At 36.7% G+C, this 21,875-nt stretch overlaps 1 protein-coding gene across 5 annotated transcripts in view; it reads left to right on the top strand.

Moving 5' to 3' along the window:
- PPFIBP2 (PTPRF interacting protein, binding protein 2 (liprin beta 2)) overlaps window positions 1–21,875 on the top strand; it is a 106,810-nt gene that overhangs the window by 45,636 nt on the left and 39,299 nt on the right. For all 5 annotated transcript variants that reach the window (XM_014938316.1, XM_014938318.1, XM_014938320.1 and 2 more), the window contains exons 4-5: window positions 8,689–8,778; window positions 13,177–13,290. In XM_014938316.1, coding sequence (XP_014793802.1) covers window positions 8,689–8,778; window positions 13,177–13,290 — 204 coding nt within the window. The remainder of the gene's footprint in view (window positions 1–8,688; window positions 8,779–13,176; window positions 13,291–21,875) is intronic.

Below are 21,875 nucleotides of genomic sequence, written 5' to 3' on the forward strand. Positions count from 1 at the left end.
TTCCGTAGATTTATACTATTCTTGAAAGAACTTTTTTTTAAAGATCATTTAGCAAGTTATATTTTTGAAGTTTTTAGAGTTACATTGTTCTCATTGCTAACTGATCTGCTGTTTTAAAAAACCAGATGTTTGGGGGAGAGTCTGAAGTTTATACAGTTGTGTGTTATATATACATCTGTGAGAAGCATTTGGGATAAGAACTGTGGGACAGAGGCAGAAGATTTAGCTTAAAATGTGACCACGCATTCAAGATTTTACAAGTTGAAGGTTGAAAGGGGAAGAAGTCACAGCTCTATCCTGTAAAACAAAGCCGTGTGCTTGCTTCGGAAAGTTTCTTTTAACCCTGGGAATGTGACTGCTGAGATGGGCCCAAAGCATGGATGGTGAGATTGATATTTACAAGCACTTCACATGGCTAAAGAGGGTAAGTGATTTGCTGGGCTTTGTTTTCTCTTTGTAAATGCACTTTAGCAAATCTGAGTCAGAATTCTCAGCTTTGCGACAGGAAACCTATTGAGTGCCTCAGACAAAATACTGTAAGTTTCTTCATGAGAAATGAATTAAAGACGTTTCTTCGCGTAGGAGGAAGAGGCTTAGGGAGGGGAGAGAATCAGCTGTCTTTGTCTTTAAAAATTAAAATCTAGGAACAAACTTTGAACAAATGGCAATAGATTCTAGCAAGTGCTCGTGCTTTCTTGAGATTGCAGTACAATAAAGCAAACCCTTCATGGGAATGTATGGCAGAAAAGCAGAATATGTTGTTTACCATGTTGTGCTTTAAAATGAAAAATTATTTGTACTAGTTCTTCACTTAATCAATTCTTCATCGGGGTAACTGTATGAGACCTTTCAGGATGCCTTTGTTTTGGGTAAAAATGGATGTACTTTTTTCCTGTGCATGTTACTCTTGATGAATTTTTTTTTTTTAAGTGCTGTTAAAATCCTAATTTTGTAATGATCTCTCTGAACATGAATTATCTGCATGAGATTGTTTTTGTCTTCCTGTAAGAGAAAAAAAAGTAGGTTTGTGCAGTTGTCTCATCACCTCAGAAAAAATCACTTTGGTTTTGTCAGCTTTTAGATTTCTTTAGGTTCTAAGTATTTATTTTTCAGTGTTTGAAAAATCTATGAATGGGATGTGAATAGATCCTTCACAGTATACTGGGGTTTTTTAATTATAATATTAATTTGTGGGTCATGTAAGCAGCACATCTTGTTACACTTTTAAAATCTACTTTAACCTCTGTGTACTTCCCTTGCAAACTCTATGCATGCCATTTATGTTAGTGCTTCTGTATCAGATTGGATTAAAAACACACATGTATACATATGCACATACACTCTATTTTTTTACAAGGTATATCAACAAAATGTAGATAAATACTTAATGTGAATGTGATTATGAACTTTAATTTGGGTAGTTTCTTGAATGAATACAAAGTCTATGTCAGTCTTTAATAAAAGCTTGAGAATCTTAAAGTTTATTTACAAAATATTTACACCAGGTTCTGGAAACTTTTACGTTTCTTGAGTGTGGATGGGGAGGGGATTAAATAGAGAGTGGGATAGTGAAGGAGAAGAGATAACAGGAAGTGGTAACATTATACTATTAGTTTAACCTGTGCTCTCTGCAGTTAAAGCTAAATAGCTCTTTAGTGTTTTTGAGATCACATATTAATTTTTTATTTAAATGAGGTTTTGAATACAATATGTCTGCCACCCTTGCTTCCTGGTTTAAATCTAGTTTCTAAAAAGATAGGTTTGCAAACAAAAGCCTAAGGTGTGCTGTTACTAGGTTGTGTGGCAATCAGGATACACTGAGCACAATAACATAATGAGAAAGGGCTCAAGAAATGCCTTCAGTGAAGAAAGTCTTACACTGAAATGCTCACAGACTTGCAGGGGTTATCACAAAGTGTCTTTAGAATGATTTTTCAAGATGTTCAGAAAGGATACTGTGTTCAGATGTAGCACAGGCTTTTACAGAAATTAATAATGCTGTTACTGTTGTTGCATGCAATTCCTTTTACGTAGGGTATTTAAAGGGGAACATGAAGGCTGCTGCTTTTCCTTGCAAGCTCTGTAAAGGGGTGAGCACGTGGGGGAAGGGAAGAGATGTGAAAAATAATCTTGCATTGTTCCCAGGAGAACTTAAGCAGTCTGCTCCTAAATTCCTTTGACAAGTGAGTAAAAAAAAAAAAAAGTTGAAACAATCTAAGTTGCTTATTAAGTTCTCATGTTCAAGAATCCTAATGTCACATGTCTGGCACTGACTTTGATAGCATATAAGGATTTCAGGGCCTGCAATCATAAGCTGTTGCTCTTTGGCTGCTAATGAAAGTACGAGTACCCTCCAGAGTAACAAATGGCACTTCACAGAGAGCACTGCAACAGACTGCCATAAACCCTTGGTGAAGTATGCCAAAAATGGCTCCAATTTCATCATGAGCAGAAATCACTTCAGAGACCAGGGCTGGTTTTGATGTTGCAGTGGTTGGCTAAGCTAGATTTGCATGGTATCTGCGGCTTGGACTGGGTTAGGGAAGCAAACAAATACAAAAATCACGAGATCCAGGCAGGCAAAATGACAGCTAAAACTGCTATTTTCAGACACCATTTTCAGATTCAGAATAGAGGTTTTTGTTTAAGCAGTAGTCTTGTGACATAAAGTGTATAGGAACATCATGCAACGGTAGCAGTTACATCAAATTGAAATAAGGTTTTGTACTTCAGCTCTTTCCATTGAACTTTCTTGATGGTAAGATGAGCTCTGAAAAGTGCTGTGCCAAAAATGGACGGAGTGGGCAGCAAAATGTAAGAGAAGGTGGACAGAGCCAAAAAACAATTTAGCCTTGTTGTAGCTGTATATGAGGCATAGTTAATGTGTTTTCCTTTGTTTACTGTTTTTCTCCGGTTTACTTTTTTCTGCCTTTTGCCAGTAATAATAATTATTAGTCTGCAGTAGTATTTCTCACAAAAGAAACAGCTTTCTCTGGTAATACCTTACCTGATATCAGAAAGACAAAATTCTGCAATGGGTACACCCATGCTGTACTTCATGGCATGTCATACTTTGGCAATTTCAGAACTGTCCTGGGTAGCTTTTTGTGTCTGAGAAGCTGAATGATACCTGGCTTAGGCACATAGTAGTGCCCTGGTTTCATGCAGCTTTATAAGTGTAATGCAGATATTCAAGGATACCTTGTTAGTAAGGCAATAACCCCAGCTAAGGAGTCCACAGGAATTATTAAGGGAGGCACATCTCTCAGCAGAGTTTCTAGAAAGTTATGGAAAAGCTCTTGTGCATATACAGTGCACTTTTAACAGTCCAGCTAAGGCTGCAGCATAGCTCTCATAAAGTAGTTGGTGGCAGTTTGTAGGAAGTGTTTTGCAGATGTTGGGTTCTTTTACAGGGCCTAAGCCTAAATCTGTCACTCTTAAAAGTTTCTGTTGCAAGCTAAGGAACCTGAGGCACTCCCCCCTAGCTGAAACAGACAGTGTCTCCTCTTCAGCAAACTTTCTTTGCTTTTCCCAAGGGGTTTAGGTTAGAGGGTTCACATACAATTTCATCTGTTGTCCTGTTGCCTTACTGTTATCTTTCCATTTGGCCTTAATTGGTACACACCATTCCAAATAAAAATGGCACAACCCTCATTTTGGTACATAGGCATGTAAGTATGACCACAAATTATTAATAAGCATTGCAAACATTAATGCTAATAATTACTACAAACACTATTATGGGCTTTCTAAGGGCATTGTAAATTAACTGAGCTGTTTGAACTGCAGTGGATGGAATGAGCAAAATGGAAGGTCTCTTGTCTCTGGAAAACTTTGTACAATGGTAAGAAGTTTCCTTTTGAAAGAGAGATGCCGCCTTATAACGTGCAAGGGTCTGATGGCTCTTGTAGCTTGCTTTAGACTTACCTTTTGAAGGGCATACAGCACAGAGCTGATGGCTGACCTGAAACAGGTGTACGTTATTCCTGGGCTTTTCTTTCCTTTCTTCTGGATGCTAATGTGTACTAGGAAGAGGTGGAGCAATCAAACCCATGCTATAGCCGTTAAGTTTATGATATCGAGGGTGAATCTTATGACTTTTGTAAGGGTATCTTCCTTTAAGTAATGTGACTGTCTGGAGGAGAAAACAGATATTAATATTAGGAAAAACTATCCAGAAAAATATTAATATTTGGTCAAAGTTATTTTATTTTAAGGACTACAGAAATTTACCTAGCTCTGTCTTTAATTCATTTCATACTATAGGCTGTTAGCTTTTTCAAAGTAACTGCCACTTTCACTTAACCAACAAGGAACAACGGCAAATAGAAAATCCTGTTGTTGCTTTATTAATTATCTTCAGATGTAAGGCAAGAATTGCAGATCCAGAAGTCATGTTCCAGCCTTCTCCTCCTCCTCAAGTACATTGAATAAATGTGTGTATCTGAGGTAGAGCTAACATGCTGAGAGATTAAGTTTGTATTAGATCCATAGTCAGATGCCAAAATAAAAATGTTTACTGTGTAGACTACTCACTCATCACTATACAATAGCAACGACTGTGACTAATAACATAAATTTTACTGACTGGAAAAAAGTAATAGAGATGGAAAGTCCATACTCTTCTAAATATTATAAACTTCAAATAGGCTGGAAAAAGTCTACAAGGTACATTTTCTTGTATTGAAATATAGTACTATGATTTCTGTGCTGCTAGTAGCTCGTGGGAGGACTGGTTGAACTCTGCTTGCTATACTCCTTGTTCTCATCTTCTAAACTGCAACAAAAGACAGTACATCAAGCATGTCTGTGGTCTTCCCCATTAACACAAGTATTATAGTTGCCACAGGCATCTTATTCAGTTCTCTGTGGAACTGAAGGTGATTCATGTGACTGAATAAGAAGAAAGGTTATGACATAATCTGTCTTCTAAAAGAGGCAAGTGACTTGTTGAAAAAGCTCACAAATCACCACTCTTGACTGCCAGGTTTCTTCTCCCAGCTCTTCCCCCCTCCACATCCCAATATGAGATCCATAGTATTAGTGACATATTTCTGTATGACAGTGTTTTGATCAACTTCATAAGTTGGTAATTTTATTTTAAAATTATCTGTGTAGGAGATTCTTTGAGCTGAAACTGAAACAGCACATGAGGAGAACATAAACTGGCCTGTATTCAATGTTATTGTCTTGCGTGTGTAGTTGCTTTAAGGGGCTTACTTTTACAGCCCATCAAGATTCAGCTAGAAGTTCTGTTACAGAAGCTTCTGAAGAGAACATCTGTACAGAAGTACTATACAATGCTTGTCATTCTGTCTGACAGTAACCTGCATTTTGAATTGTTTCCTATTAAAATAACATGCAAGAAAAAAAAACATTCTGTACTTACTGGGCTCTGAGAAGGCTGTTGCAAATTGGTTTAGCTGAGTCCACCAAACATTTATTCCTTTTCTTGCCACACCCTTTTATTTTTTTTGCTGATTATCCCCATTTTAAATTAAAGCTGTTGAATCATACTCTAAAGTCTGATTTTTGTGTGTCATATATTCTGAAGGAATATTTAAGCCTTTTTCTTGGAAGAGGACTCTCTAATGACTTGATCATGCAAGTGATACTTAGTCAGGTTTCCAGCAGCTACCAATATTATGTCTGAGTTAGAGAAAAGCGCATATTCCAGAGAGAGATTTGGAAACAAAAGATGAAGAATCTGAAGCAAGTGATAGAATACAAAAGCCTCTTTTTCTTTTTTTTTTTCTTTTTTTTTTTTTTTTTCCCTAGAGCCAGGAGAAACAATTGATTTGGAATTTCATGAGGAAATGTTTTATGTTAATATCTGATGCAATCTGATGGCTGTTAAACTATTAAATTGTGTTATCTTAAACTTTTTACATGTTTTACATGTTTTATGCAATTTCTCTCATTCTTTCATTACATGAAATATAATTAACATACTTAGCTTATAATTTGTGGAGCCTAGGTAATAATTTTTGGTCTTTAAGGCTACATCTTCTGAAATAACATCTTTGTGGAAAATCAGCCTTTTGGTCGTGTGGTTACAAAAGCTCAGTGTTTATTGCTTGTGAGCTCTTACACCGACTTGAGTGGTTTGTAGTCTCACAACTTCAGTGTTGTAGGTCCTATATTCATTGCTGCTGATACATATGATAGCTAACTATACTTGCTCAGTTTCTTCTCAGTACTGACTTTCACAACTGTAGAATGCACTCCAACCATCCACAGATGGCCTTGGTTCACATTACATTGTTTTATCTTGTCTTTATGCATGCCACAAAGCTTTCCCAAGTCTTAAACAACTGCTGCGTGTCAATCAGCCACTTTTATTTAGTAGGTCATTTTCTGTCTACTGGACTTTCCTCTGAGCACTCTCTGCCTGACCTATTGGCAGGGTTCTTTTTTTTTTCTTTTTTGTTTTCCATTTTCTGTTCACATGGGTGGGATTTACTAGGTTTTGCATGGGTATTGAGTGTTGGACTTCCAGCAGAGGATATTTCACGCAGCAGACATCATCAGACGCTATACATTTGGTAAATGTGAGTGTAGTAAAATATCTTATTTGTGATTTGATATTGAACTGAATTACTGATTACGCAAAATGTTGAACACTGTTTTGGATTCTTGGGAGATTGCTTATATAAAAATATGTTGGCAGTAATTTAACTCACTGTGCCTGTAAGGCTGGGGGGGAGTGGTTACACAAGTGCTTACAGGTATATTTCTTAAATCTAACCTAGGAAATGATGGCAGGCAGAAAGATGCAAAATCTACCAGGTTTTGTCATTAAGAGAATCTTTTCCTGCCAAGAGTGTGCTGTTCTTCCCCGAATACTTGATGATCTAGGTGCAGGAAAGTCTCCCTAATGTTGTGTATGAGCCAGAGAGATTCTGGGGAAGGCCTGTTGGCTTTCCATTTCATGGTATGTAATGGCATTTTAACCCTAATGGAAACGTAGCCACCAAAGCTGAAGATTTTCTATTCTAAACTACAGTAAAGACTTTGCTCTCTAAGTGGACTAACAAAGCAGGCAGGAGGATTGAGGATGCATAACTGAGGTCAAAAGATTATCTAGGCAGACCTACAGAAACGCATGTTGTTTACTTAGAAGGATCCTTTATTTTCATTATAGTACCACAAAAGTTAATAAGGAATGAACTTTAAGACTAACAAAGGGCCTAAATTAAATTGAAGATGCATGTTTTATAAACGTAGTGGGGGTGGGAGGGTGGTATTTCCTAATAAAAAAAGAAGACTTGAAAAAATTACGTTGAGATGTTAGGAAAGATGGACAGAGATGTTAGGATACAGAAATTCTAAGAAATTAAATTTACTTGTGAGAGGAAGAGGGAGTGAAGTCACCATTCCTTTAAGGACATTATGTACTTGGTCAGTGGGCCATCTCCCCACAGGTGCCAGTGTAACTTACTCACTTGTCTGAGACTTCTGTTTGTGTATGTTCTGCACTCACATGTGCATATTTGTGTGAGGTCTTGAATCTTAGTTGTACCTGCTATAAACTGATCACAAGATAGAGAGAAAAGTATATTCTGAGTAGAGTTAACATATTTTTTTGACAATGAATGCCAATAAGTGAGGTGTGGAGTGAGGTTCTGCACATGTTGTTCTTCATTGTTGTGCTCTTGTTGACCCTCTAAAACAGGGAATAAGGACCAAACTTAGTGAATTTATAGGTGATACTAATTAGGGGCACAAGGCCCATGCTGATGGACATGATTCAGACATAAGAAGCAGCCTGATGTATAGGAAAACAATATAAACAATAGGACACAATTCAGTATAGGCTAGTGCAAGGTTATACATTTAAGCAGAAACGATGAGTAAACACAAGATGAAGGACAGGATGCTAGCTTAATAAGACTGTTAAAAAAGGATCCTAGGATGAAAATATATCAGTGTTACTATATGGGCAATATGAAGAGAAATATGGCCCAAGGGTGTGTGAAAAGGTTTTTCCCACAGTTACACAATATTTTATTATGCAGGATGAAGCTATGGGACTCTTCTAAACTTTTTTTTATAATAAATCTGCAGATTTTTTTTAAATGTGGCGGTTTGCTCTGAATTATTAAAATCCATAGGAAGTGGGACATAATAGTTAGGAACAAGCCATATTTTAGAAGGTCTTGCTCCATAGAGCCATTTAGAAATCCATAAGTGGTTACGCAGTTAGAGTAGTTCCTGATAATAATTTGGTAATTTAAATAATTTCTTAATTGCTAACAAAAAAAAATTATATTTTTCTTTCAGTAATTTATAGGACTGGTATAATACATATGGCATTTTTTAACCATTTAAAAAAAAACAGAAAGATTCTTTGACTTTGGCAAAAGGCTGTTGAGACCAGATATTTCAAATTAAATGTTTTTTGTCTTGATAAGATGGTGTTTCCCAATGAAATGATAATATGCTAGAAAATATCAAATCTATTCATATGCCATTCGTGATTGCTAAAATGAGAAAATATTCAAAATGCAGCTAAAATGATTACATTCAAAAGGTTTAATGCACATGAAATAAACAGGTTTGGTCTGCAGACACATTTTGCATGCTTTTTCTGTTGTAACAACCACTCGATGTATAATTTTTCATTAACTATTGCTTGAAATTTTAATATTATCTGTAAAAATTCTCATAGCACTCTTTTCCCATCAGTCACAGGTGAATCATCATTCATCTAATAATGAAACTTATCAAGAAAGATTGGCACGATTAGAAGGTGATAAAGAATCGCTCATACTGCAGGTATGTCTTAAAGGGAACGTTGTCTATATAGTTGATACTCAGTGAATAAAAGCTGAAGTGACAGTATTTTCTGTTAAACATGTTAGCAGGTCACCAAGTATAACTATGTTTAATCAGGAGTTAATTTATAATGTGTATGATCCATGTGACTGATTTCATTGTGGGGTAGCTTAGTAAAGGAGAGGGCAATAACAGCAGTAAGAAGGAAAAGAATGAGAAGGAAAAAAAAAACCAACTTAAAAATAATGGTGTGGCTTCCCAAGACAATGCTGTGGTAGTAGTTCTTATTCTAGGTTTGTTAGGTTGTACCAGTTGTTTTTTCTAGGTTCTGCATGCCAACGTTTTTAATGAACTGGAAGACTGGCAGGTAGATAGAGCTGATATTTTTCCTGCATGTGCTCTGTACCAAAGGGGGAAAAAAAAGGGGGAAATGGAAAAATTGACAGTAAAATGCATGCTGCCTAAGATCTTCCAGGTTTCCCATTTCTCAGTTTACCAAGCCTTTTTCAAACAGATCCACTGTCCCATGTAAGTTTTCTTCCTGGAGAAAACACATGTACCAAAAAACCCTTAATTTTTTCTCTGGATGTTTTCATTATTACTAAACTGTACATTACATGCTTTTTAAAACTGAAGCTGAAGATTCTTTAAATGGTCTTTGCGTATCTTTTCTCTTTGTGCTTACAAAAACATATGAGAAGTATACATATTTATATCAAACAGAACTTAACTATACTGGGTAGGTATTCTCCCTACTTTCAGTTAGTAGTTTCTGTAAGTATGTTTTATCCTGTATGTTCTGTTCACACTTGTGTTAATTTACTGAGAATTTACTGAGAATTCTCACTGCTGTTGTTAAATAAACAGTTTGTGAGCCATAAGCTTAGGCTTAGTTGGATTTTTTCATTATTGTTAAACTAAAATTGCTATTGCCATATTTAGGAAAAAAAGTCCTGAATGAAAAACAAACTTCTGGATGAAATTTAAGTATTTAAGGGTGTGCTGCAAATTCCCTTTCTTTCTGGGAGGGAATCAGGTCATTGGAGACAGCATCACAACTGGTACTTATTAGAACACCTTTTCTTAATCAAGTGGTTATTAACCACACATGAGCAACTCATAATTGGAGCAACAACTAGGAGGCCAAAGTCAGCTGTTTGCTCAGAAGCAGAAGGTGGTACTGATGCACCTGTGGCTTTGGCTCTGAAGGCCTCCTTTGTTTCATCACATGCATGTATAGTCTGGTAATTTTTGTCTGCATGTAGCAGCTATTGTCACCTTGGATGCTGTACGTGCTGTACAGCCAGTTGCTGATGGTCATGCATGCTGGTGGGCTTGTACAGATCTGTGTTCAAAGTGTGTCAGCTTTTGTGGATTTAACAGGACTGGTAGTCTCCAGTGCTTGTAAATTCTTGAAGACTGTTCCAGGCTACTGCTCAGCAGAATCTTGGTGTTCAAAGTGTGTCAGCTTTTGTGGATGTAACAGGACTGCTAGTCTCCAGTGCTTGTATATTCTTGAAGACTGTTCCAGGCTACTGCTCAGTATGTACTTTTTCTGTCTTTGTCCTGCTGATTTTTAGTAACTATTTCTTCATTCACACAATTAGGTACCTGTAGAATGCAACCAGCCAAACTTGCAAAGAAGGCTTTTATGATGCGGTTTCAAGACTTGTCTAGAGTTTTTCTCAAAAATAATGTAGTAAAATCAGATGTAGAATTGTCACTTACCTTTTACTGCCATCACATCCCCATCAAATTAAGAGGCTTAGTCAGTATTTGTGCATTTTCTTATCCCACTGCAGAGTATTGCAGTAGAACTCCAAAAACCCCAGGCAAATAAAATAGATAAAAATCCCAATCTGGTAGATGAACATCATCAACAACAACAACAGTGCCAAGATGAAGCTGGTGTTAGAACGTGATTTACACCAGTTCTGCATATTTTATCTAAGCAGTCAAATATGAGGAACATGGGCAAGTCCCATGCTGAGGCTACACTGGCCTGAGGGAGTCTGCTGGTACCAGCCTGGCTCCTGGGTATGACCATAGGCATGAAGGAGGAGAAAGCCATGGGAAACAGAGCACCTCTATTCTGTAGCTCATGTTACGTTTCTGGGTTCATACCATAGGCATGAAGGATGAGAAAGCCATGGGAAACAGCACCTCTATTCTGTAGCTCATGTTACGTTGTGCCAGTGACTGTGGTCTGTAGCTGTCATCTGCAGGGAATATGAGGCTGGGACCATTCCAGTCTTGCATCAGCCTTGCTCCAGAAGCAGCAGTACAAAGGCCCCTCGTAGTGGGCACAGGCAGCGCCCGCTATCTCCGTCCACCAAAGCTGAGTCCTACCGTGAAACCTGCTTCTGCTGTTCGGTCTGCAAATGCTCCAGCATCTATCTGGGTACCTTCTTAGAGCTCAGTGGCTGTGGACAGGAGCTAGTGTACTTCTTTGGGTGTTTGTTGGGTTGGGGTTTTTTTGGTGTTGGTTTTTTTTCACAAAGATGTTTTAAACCCTTATACCATCTGATTTCTAGTTAATTGTTCAATATGCCTCGCTTCTGTCGGTATTTACAGAAAATATTATCTATGGGCTGACTCTTGAGGGTATTGCATGGCCAAGGCAGGATGGACTTGCCAGCGTAGCATACGCTGAGGTTACCTTCTGTGTGCAGCCTACTGATTCTCTGAAGAGTCTGGCAGATGTGATCCTGAACAGAGGGGAAAATATGAGCTGAAAGTGGCTAATGTGCCTCTCAGCCTAACTACTGGAACAGCCAATACATACTTCTAAAGCTGCTGTTTTACTGAATTCCTTTGCAGGTCACATTTAAGATAGTTTTCCTTATAGGTAACAAGGCTAATTGGAGGCTTATCCAACCCTTTAAGTAGAGCTTGTTTTCTTTCTCTGGAACTTTCATGAGACTGAAGGAGAGGATTCTGTTTGTTTCTTCCTGCTTCCTGGCCTCACAGGGGATTTTTGTGTGCCATCACTCGGCTAATGGGAGCAAAACAAAAAAGTACATAAGCAACAGACTTCCTTGCAGGGAGTTCTCCCCCTGCCCCAGCTTGAATGTGTCCCCTTGCCATCTGCAGCCACCCACTCCTTCCTATCATCTGTACTCTACCCTAGAGCCAACTGCTTTAAAGGCGAAAAAATAAAATAGTCCTCTTTTTTTTTTTTTTTTTTTTTTTGTTCTGTTCCCAGGCATGCTTGTCATTATGTTTGCAGGTAAAACAAGTAGGGATCACGTAGGCACTCCCTCTGCAGCTTCCCCGAAGTGAACTCAGTTGTTCATTTCTTGGGTTTTAGAAATCCTGCGTAGCGGGTACATCTCAAAAGTTTCACTTCCGCATACTGTACTTTTTCTTTTTTATTTAATAAAGGTATTGCAGAACTGGATGTGACAGCACAGATTTGTTATTTGTTATAGTTTGTTGACGCATTTCATTCAAACCAGAATTTAAACACCTAAGGTTGCTTTTTTGTTTGAAGCAACAATTTTCTAGTATAATCAAGGCTTTTATATCAATAAATAGTGAAAATGAATATAAAGCATGTATGTGCTGCTTAAGATAGGAATGAACACTGGGAGTTTTTCCCATCTTTCTAACGTTATGTTGAGTGTTTTTTCAGCTTTGCAAGCTTTGAGTTAGGCTGCTCAGTTTTTCTTATTACACACTCACTGGTCTGTCCCACCATTCCCACAGTTCTTTACCAGTATTGCTTATTGTTTCTTTTCCTGGGATTCATTGTCTGTATCTCGCTTCTATTGCTTTCATGTTTTGGCTTGCAAAGCCTGGGAATTTTTCTTGGAATAGAACTTTGCCGCTGCTAAAACATGCCTTTTACTCATTGCATTCTTTATAACTTCAGAACGCTTTATTGATAGGTAAGCTGGTTTTCTCTTCTTGTAAGAAGTAAGGTAATTGGTTGGTTTCCGAATGAACAGTTTTATTGTTTATCCATTTTAGGGAGTGAAATGCCAACGGAACCTGAAATGGCGATGCATGCTCCAAAACCACTTAAAGTATTTTCAATATCCTATGTTCTTGTTTGGTGCTTTCCAGTTTTTCAGACATTTGTGTGAACTGAGTCAGGCTACCTATACGTAGCTCTTCATCTCTTCTAGAAATGCTCTTTCTTTTTTTATATTAAAACAAAATAATTAAGGAGGGAGGAGGGGTCAGAGGGCGGGGTTGATGCAAGATATAAATAAGACTGAAAAATTCTCTATCTTGATAGAGCAGGTTATTGCAGTGCACGAGAATATTAAACCATTGAGGACTTTAAAAGAGAACTTGCTGTTAAAATGTGTATTTGGATGTTAATTGTATAAGGTAATTGAAACTTATTTACAGTCAGTTCAGTAGCGTTGTGCTTCTCTTCTCAAATTACAGGTGAGTGTTCTTACAGACCAGGTGGAAGCTCAAGGAGAGAAAATCCGGGACTTAGAAATCTGTCTTGAGGGGCATCAGTTAAAACTGAATGCTACAGAAGAAATGCTTCAACAGGTAAAAATCTGTATTGGAAAGCCTCTTGCATGATCTTCTCCAACAAAGGAGTGAACATACATGGTCAGCTTGTCTGCATGTGTGAGTGCCTTTGGCAACACGATAAAGCAGGGAAAAAATGCCTCTTTTTATTGTTCTCTTGCTGCTTTACACTTTTTTTTTTTTCTTCTGTAAGTGTTTCTTTGTTTTCCTGTTGCAGAAATGTTTTACTGGCTGGTTGCATAACACTGTACGTGGCAGCATGTAAAATGAGACTATTGTGTCTTATTTGTACTGTGCTGACGAACTAAATTTGGACATGGTTGAGTAACTGGTTAGACAGGTTAATGTATCTAATATATGTAGGAGTTCTAGAATTAAGAAGTTTTGTCTAAATATCTTCTGTTTTCATACGGCTTTAAAGCTGAACAGGTAGTAAGTTGAAGTGAACTACTGTATCAGGTTTGGTTCTATAACCATTTTTACGTGATTTAGGACCTTTCCCCTTATTTTTGAAAGAAAATTACTATGTAAAATATATCTTTCTTTATTTCAATCGACAGTTTCATGCTATGTGATACAGTTTTTGCTCTTTCATGTTATATGTCGAGGGAGCAGAACAGTTGATAAATTAAATACCTTACATTGCATGTGTTATAGTGGAGCTGGCAGGTCTGTCAATGAAAAAGAATTTTTCCGGTGCAATTTTCTGTTATTAGAGATGCAGATCATCCACTGGTAGTATAGTACACAGATATCAAAAATAGATTTCAAACTGTAAATAACCTTCAAAATCTACGCTAGAAGTTTGCAGGATAGATACTGTTCTTGATGAACTTATTTCCTCTCCCCACCCAGAATGTTGTGTTATAAATTTACTATTTTAGTCTGTGTGAAATATACAAATCTATGAACTATTCATAGCTTTAAATTATAGTTGTGTTAATCTATATAAACTTATAAATTACAGTTGTATTTATGTATATAAACTTATTTTACTATGATAAGGGTCCATGTACATATGCATGTAAACAGTAGCAGTTTCTATAAGACAAATAAGCCTTTTAAAGTTATAATTCTCCAAGCTTCTCTAAAAAAAGCTTGGTCTCACACAACTTTAGGAGGCCAAAGTGTTTCCAGCTGGGAAAAGTTTTATTCTCATACTTAAATGAGGGGACATTTTTGAAAATGCAAGTGCATTTAGTTTTTCAGTGAAATTCAAAGAACAGTAACTAGTTAAGTTTTGAAAATCTGTTTTCAAACTTCAGGAAGGCATTCACAGTAGAGTGTATAAGTTTCCTGTTTCAGTCTAAAACTAGGTAGTTGTTCTATGACTTCTGCTAAAACTGTTTATTCTTTCTCTGACTTAAAATTTTCTGCTTCTGATGAAACTGTGAGGCATCTGAAAGTAGAATATAATAATGCATGCACATCGCTATTGCAGTGAAAATGCTTGCATTTACCTGTTTGGCATTAGGCACATGCACAAATTGCTTACAAAGCTGATCCTACAGTGATAAGCTACAAAAGTCTGTACAAAAGCCAGAGAATCTCCAAATTTGTTTCACATAAACCTTAAATCTAAAGGTTGAGATCTTTTTGAGTGGCTGTAATTGTTGCTAAATGTAATTTCAAATTTATCTTCTTTCCTGTGCATATATTAAATAGTTAGCAATAAGTTCAATTTTGTTGATTGTTTTGTATTGTAGTTTTGAGATCTTCCATTTGAACATAATTTTCAGAAATACAGACAAGTTTGATTGTTGATTGCTAAATTTCTAAGAGACTTATCTCTCATGCTTACAGCATATATGATAGCATAATTTTGGTTGTTGGGGTTTTTTTTAAAGGAAGAATTATTAGGCCACAACTTGGTAAAGATTTGAGTTTCATTTTAATCCTGTGAGTTTCTCCATTTGAACTTTGCACAGACACATACACACAAATGCATATGCTTAGTATTTTAATTTTAGTGTGAATCATGTACTTTCAATAGCTGAACCAAAACTAAAAATAAATTCAGTATGGAACTGAGATGTTTAAAATTTATTTTCTCACGGGAATGACAAAAAATTATGTTGAGTTAGTATTTTAGTTTTGTGAACAGTAAGAAGAGCAAATTAAGTGAAATACTAGAGGCTGATGAGGGAATGGTAGTTGTGGTGCCTTTCTCACATGCATTACATGCCCCAGTAGACAGTGAGATGTGGGAAACCCAAGTTAGACCTCTCAAAATTTCAACAGTCAGAAACTATACATTTATTATGGCTCAGCAGCGGGCCCTATTTTTCTATAATTTATTTTGAAGGTTATTTCCTCAGTTCATCTCGTTGAATAGATTACTCTCTATAGGGAATGAGTTGAGATTTGCAGAGAAGAGAATGACGTGATGATTAAGACGTTTGTCTAAGATCCATGACCAACAGGGCTTCTTGCAGTTAATTTGTCAAAAGTAGAGTTAGTGTCTGGCCTCAGGGACTTCAATAAACTGATGGATCCATCAGGTTTTGTCAGATCTTCTCAGTCAGCAGTTGCCAGTGTCCTCTACAAGTGCTCATGATGCTTAGCAAAGAGATGAAAGATACTAGTGTTGTTACTGAGTTTTTCCAGTTAAAACTATTTTGTGAGTCTTTCAAGACAGTATTTATTTATTTTTACTGTAAACTAACATGTTTCTAATAAGAAACAGTCATCTAGCTCTGTTACCTATGTAAATATTCTTACTTTTCAGAAAGACTTATATTATCTTCCTGAGGAGTGTGTAAATCTAATTTTATTTCATGGTTTTTTATTTACAATATATTGAACTCCACTGATTTTTACCTTTGTGAACTGAAGTCAATTCTTTTATTCTAAAAGGGAAATAGAACAATAAAGATAATTGCCCTAGCTTGAAAAGTCTTTAATGTATATTAGTAGAACTAAGATAACTACAGTATGAATAAGAATATTTACTTATCTGGGGACATATATACCTAAGTCCAGGATAAGCCCTGTCTTTTTAATTTTGGGAACTAGAAGAAAAGTGACTCTTAATTAATTCTGTGCCCAAAATACCACAATAAAAACAAACCCTTATATGCTTTGCTTAATGACGATATCTGGTACTTCCACAGCAGAAAGGGTATGTCATGCTACCCTGCAAAATAGTTTTTCCTGAATATATGCTAGCAGAGACTTGTCCACTTTGTCGGGGTGGGGTTACTGGCTAAAATCCTGCTGGCTTATGATTTATGCACAGTTGTTTTGAACCCTGCTACAAAGCGATCATGGAAACCCTTGTGAAACAGCAGCTAAAATAAACTTTATGCAAATGACATAAAATGGCTGTTCGGCATTTAGGATGGACATCTTGAATGTGGAACAGTAGCAACAGATACTGCTGCTGCTTTGCAGAAAAGCGTGATTCTTCGTCACTCCAAGAGGACGGTGCAATATCCCTTAGTCAAAATGTGAACTTTCAAGAAATGAATTGAGCCAATCTAAAGGTTACCGCTACAAAAAGGAGAAGGCCTCATTCTCCTTTGATCCCTCTCCCTGTTCTTGACCATGTGCTTCTGCAACTTATTTCATACTGACTGTCACGCTCATCAGATTTTTTCCTCAATGACTGGAGGAAAACTAACTTGGGGTTTAAAAAGGGAATGTTTTCCTGCTGGGTTCATGAGTTGAAGCAGCTCACAGAAAAGGTGAAGGCATAGGTGAGATGTGCATTTTACCTAGCTGTTTATGAGACCACAGCCAAAGAAAATACCACTCACCAGCATTTGAGAAGTGAGACTCCTGTCTAACAGATGCAGAGGTGCCCTTGGGTCCACAGTTACAGATAATGCATGTATGTTTTCATGAGATGTGATGCTTACAGTGTTAAATTCAACATTTTGTTTTTGTAAGGATACTTGTTCTGCTGCAGACACTAATCAAGAAAAAGCATTTTCCACCTTGAAAGTGTCTGCATTTTCATTCTTTAAAACAAAGTAGGTCTTTTGAAAACTCATGAAAGACAACGGCAAAACTTTAAATTGATCCATAAGTTGATTCTGGTTTGAACGTGTATGACACATTTCCCTGGTCATCTTTCATCATAAAGTTAAGACAAAATTTTCTGGAGCAAGATGCCAGTTTTGTCTCACTGAATTGCCTTCCAGTGGTATCTCTTTCTTGCCATCAAATGTGTAAAATAGATGAAAATGCCAGCTTGTGTGAATAGTTACCTGCCTTTCCCCTTAGCACATTGTAATGAATAAGTCTTGAAATTAATTTTAAGAAACCCTCCTAGACTTAACCTATGAAAACAATTTATGCTGTGACAGCCCATTTCCTGTATATCAGCTGCTTTAAAATGTAAAATCACAGCCAATTTTAGAGAAAAATGATGTGTATGTGTCTTCCTCTAAGTTAGTTCATGGCATTTCTAAGTACAATTCTTCCATTCAATTTTAAGAATGAACTAATTTTTTGAAAAATAGAAGGTCTTGAACATCTGCTATGTTAGCTTTGGCGGAACTTCCTATCAACTTGCTGTCAACTCTTCTTTCATTTGTACTGTGTACAAACGTAGAGTAGAATTGGAAAGCAAAAGTAATTCTTGCTCTATAAAGTAGCCTAAATTTTCCTGTAACAGAAAGTACTGACTATGCAAAATGTAAACACATTGGTGGTATGGAATCTATGCTGTCAATATGGACGGTTGTGTTAAGTCAGTTTGAAAAGTGAATTTTCTGCACATACAGATATCAATTCCACAGTTCTTTTAAGTATATTTTTTATGGTAATTATCATTAGTAAGAATAGTTAAGTTACCTCTTTGCTATAGCAGTGCTGCATTTGATGTATGACGGATACTAGTTCCTGTTGAAGCTCTGTGGCATAAAGTATAACAGTGTAGAGTTTGCTGTGCCCATCAAAATGCTGATCTGTGTGGCAGTGGCTTTTCTGTACCTTACCGAAATCCTAGACGTGGTTTGACCATGTGTTTCTGCCTTCCAAATCATTTCTGACATGTAATTGCTAGAAGGAATCCAGGGGACTCTTGTCAGATGCATTGTGTAAACATCATTGTGTCTTCTACCAAGTAAATTCTCTTGCAAATTACAAAGCACTTGGCTTTAGGATTTTTTCTGTCTTAAAAATACACATAGAAACTGAACTGCTTGAATGCTACCAGGACTGAATTTCTGTTTCTCATGTCAGTTTGTGGCCAACTGCTGCCTGGGTGCAAGGGGCAAGGGAAAGTGTGCCAGCCTCCATTTGTGAGGCACAATGGAGAATCTTTTAAAAAACAGTGAATTAAAAGAATGCAGGGTGGAGCTGTATGAGAATAGGAACTTGAATCCAATGCAGTTTAGTGTGTACCTGTTCTAGTTTTGCAGCTGTGTTTTACTCAGGGCAACCAGAATCCTGTCGTGGTTGCAGAGTATAAATCTGGTGTGTATCTGTTTGCTTCTCAGGAACTTTGCTGGCCGGCAAGGATCATTCCTTCAACTTTCAATTGCCTGAGTTATCTGATCTTAGATGAATTTCAGCACTTGTTTATAGCATGCAGTAACTTCTTGCCAGCAGCTAGCTTAGTGTTTCAGATTTTGAAGTGTGCTCTGTGCTGCTCTGGTTGGGAGGCGTAAGGTTTTCAGAGTGTGCTTTCAAGCTGTGCAGCTTATCTATACAGGTGAGCATTACACTGCTTTGTTATTTTACATTTAATGTAGGCAGGAATCTGCTCGTCGGGCGTATGCAAAGGGCTGTTCAAATTGGCAGTGCAATGGGAAGTTCTGTCCTTTCCATTGCTTAACTCTGTAATGGGCAAATGATGAATTGGAGGGCTGTAATTCACTCTCTGCTACTGACTTGCACCATTTCATGCTGATTACACATGTACATTGCTCTCAGCTGTGTTTTCAGTTAAGCAAATATCTTGTTTCTACCACAGCTGACACACAGCACTTGAAAAGTGCAGTCCTCATTAGCAGTGCTTCTTGCTGCATTTTGCTTACCAGGTAGGTAGCTTGGTCGGTCGGTCTGTCTCTCTCAACTGTTTTAATAAGGGTGAAAAGTCTGAGATTTTTTGAGTGTTGTATTTTTTTATAGTGCACAGGTGAAAAATGGGATCTTTGGAGCTTTTTTTTTTCCCCTCCACTTGACTAAAATCTTACTTCTGGTTTCTCAATCAGTGTATGGCATGATTGGATTGTTTCTTCTGTTTTGTGGAGTGCTCAATTTTCTGGAATTTTCTGTGCTTGCAGCTGACAGCCTAGAATAGTTTAGTGTCCTCTTGCTAAACTATTTTCTCTCACATTAGATTTTATAAGCAGCTTTATAAGAATTGTATTTCCAAGACAAAAAATTGTGAGATATACAGCATGGGTTTTATTTTCATTTGGAATATTGAAAAACGTTATTAAATATTTAACAAGTATGAGTTTTAAAAATAAATTGTTTTTGGAAATAGTTTGCTGTTCATTGATCTGTCTGGTACGTGCATATTGTAGCTTCTGTATGACTCATCCTTGTAATTTTTCTACTTTAAAATAGCTTTTTTATTTTTAAAGTTAAAAGTTGAGTTTCAGAGAAAAGAACTTTGAAAAATTAAATTATAATTATAGTATGTTTTAAAATTAAAAACAAGTATCTTGTTTATAAATAAAATGCCCTAGAATATGTTCTATTTCTGGTTTGTATTTCAGTTCTTTAAGATCCTCCTAAAGCTGCTGCAGCCCAAATTACCATTTTGCCTGTCTTATATTATCTCTTTTGCTTTAAAACCAAAAACATAAATGTGTATTTTCTTTTCTTACAATTGCATATTTATTCTGGCTGAATTCAAGTTGCATCATACCACTGAAATACACTATAATTTCTCTGTAACAAAATGGGTCACATTCTTAATGAGCTGTTCACTGTGAGCATCTGCTTGAAGATGAAAATAATTGCTTCCAGATGTTACCATTTCAAGAGGGGACATTTACTTTAAACGGCACTTTCTTTCAAAGCAAAAGTTAGACTCTCTAGATGCAAGAGAAATTGTCAGCTGTTTTAAATCAGTGTAGCTCCATTGAAAACAAACCAGGGATAGTTAGCTATTTTGTCTATTTTAAGGCAAGAGTTTTATGCCAGTTTACACTAGCTGTGGATCTGATTCTCCAGCTTCAGAGCAAACTGTAAAATTTTGAGTTGATTAAAAAAAAAAATTCAGCTGCCTTCCTTATACCAATTAGCACCTTAGTGTTCACATTGAGCTACTGAACTCAGAATGAGAGGAGTGAGGTATTACTTTCCATTGCATAGCTAAGTGTAATTTGGGAGTCTATAGAAAAATTTAGGAGTAATGCCAGATGATGCACTCAAAGGATAGATCTTTTGTTAAAAGTCTCTAGAGGGATGCCATGTCTCCTTGCCTTATTAAGAAATCTTCCTGTTGTATCATGGAACACCATGCCAGTGGCAAAAAAAAATTCTAAATGTTGTTGTTTTGGCTCAACAGTGAATAGAGTCTGTCCATGGGGCTGAAGACACCTCATCCTGGCGGCCCTTCTCATTTTCAGTGGCCTTATTCCATATCAAAGTTCTCCTTTATAGCTATGTCTTAAACTGCAGAAGTCTGTTGTGTTAACAGCTGTACAGAATTTATTCCAGTCTGGACTGGAATGTGCCTCTGGAACTTGTGCAAATTAGTATTTTTCTGCAAGACAGAGGTATTATTTGTAATTATAATTGTAATTTGTAATCACCTTTGTAGAAAGTAGCTACTACTGGGATTTCATTAGGTGACTGCCTCATTGAGTTTCTCAAGAAAAAAAAAGTCAGTGCACTATCTTTTCCTGATTAGTGCATGATTTATTTCATTCCAAGAAAAAAAAAAAAAAGCAAACCATGAGGCTACATTTCTGTTTATTTTCCCATCCATACACAAATACCATTGTCAATGTCAGCAGGAATGGGCATGGCACTGGGAATAGTGGGTGGCTTAGATAATTGGTGTTGCAATGCAGATGCAAGTTTAGTACTATTTTTAATTTGGGCAGTATTCCCCACCAGACTAAAACAATTTACATGTAGAGCAGATTTGGGTACCAAATAAACTTAAACTTATGATTTTTAAAAAAAACCTTTGTGGCTTCCTTGGCTCCAAGCCGTAGTCTACAACATACAGCTGGTGGAAGAGGAAGAGATGAGAAAAGGGTGATGGGTAGGACAGATTCTTGATCATTCAGTAAAATCAACATAAATCCAGAATAACTATGCCAACTTCAGTTAAGTCACTTCCGTGTAATTTAAAGCAGAATCTGCTCTGATTCCTTGGTGCACTTCACATGATCAAAACACAATTCTGAGTTCTGAATTACAGTAAGTTTTTTTTAAACACTTAGAAACCTATGGGTTTTTTGTAAAAATTAATTAGGCACTTGGAAAGTTAGGTATTGATTTTTTTATTGAGGTTTAAACTCCTAATGGATTTTTTTTCTCTTTGAAAATGGAAGCCAACAGAAGCGTTTCTTGTAGATAATACACTCTATTAAATTTTGGAAGATTTTTTGCTTTGGCTTTCTTGAAAACTGAGACTGTAGACAATACACTCTATTAAATTTTGCAAGATTTTTTTGCTTTGGCTT

Source organism: Calidris pugnax, unplaced genomic scaffold, assembly GCF_001431845.1.
Source record: "Calidris pugnax isolate Ruff unplaced genomic scaffold, ASM143184v1 scaffold93, whole genome shotgun sequence".
In the NCBI taxonomy this organism is placed as follows: domain Eukaryota; kingdom Metazoa; phylum Chordata; class Aves; order Charadriiformes; family Scolopacidae; genus Calidris; species Calidris pugnax.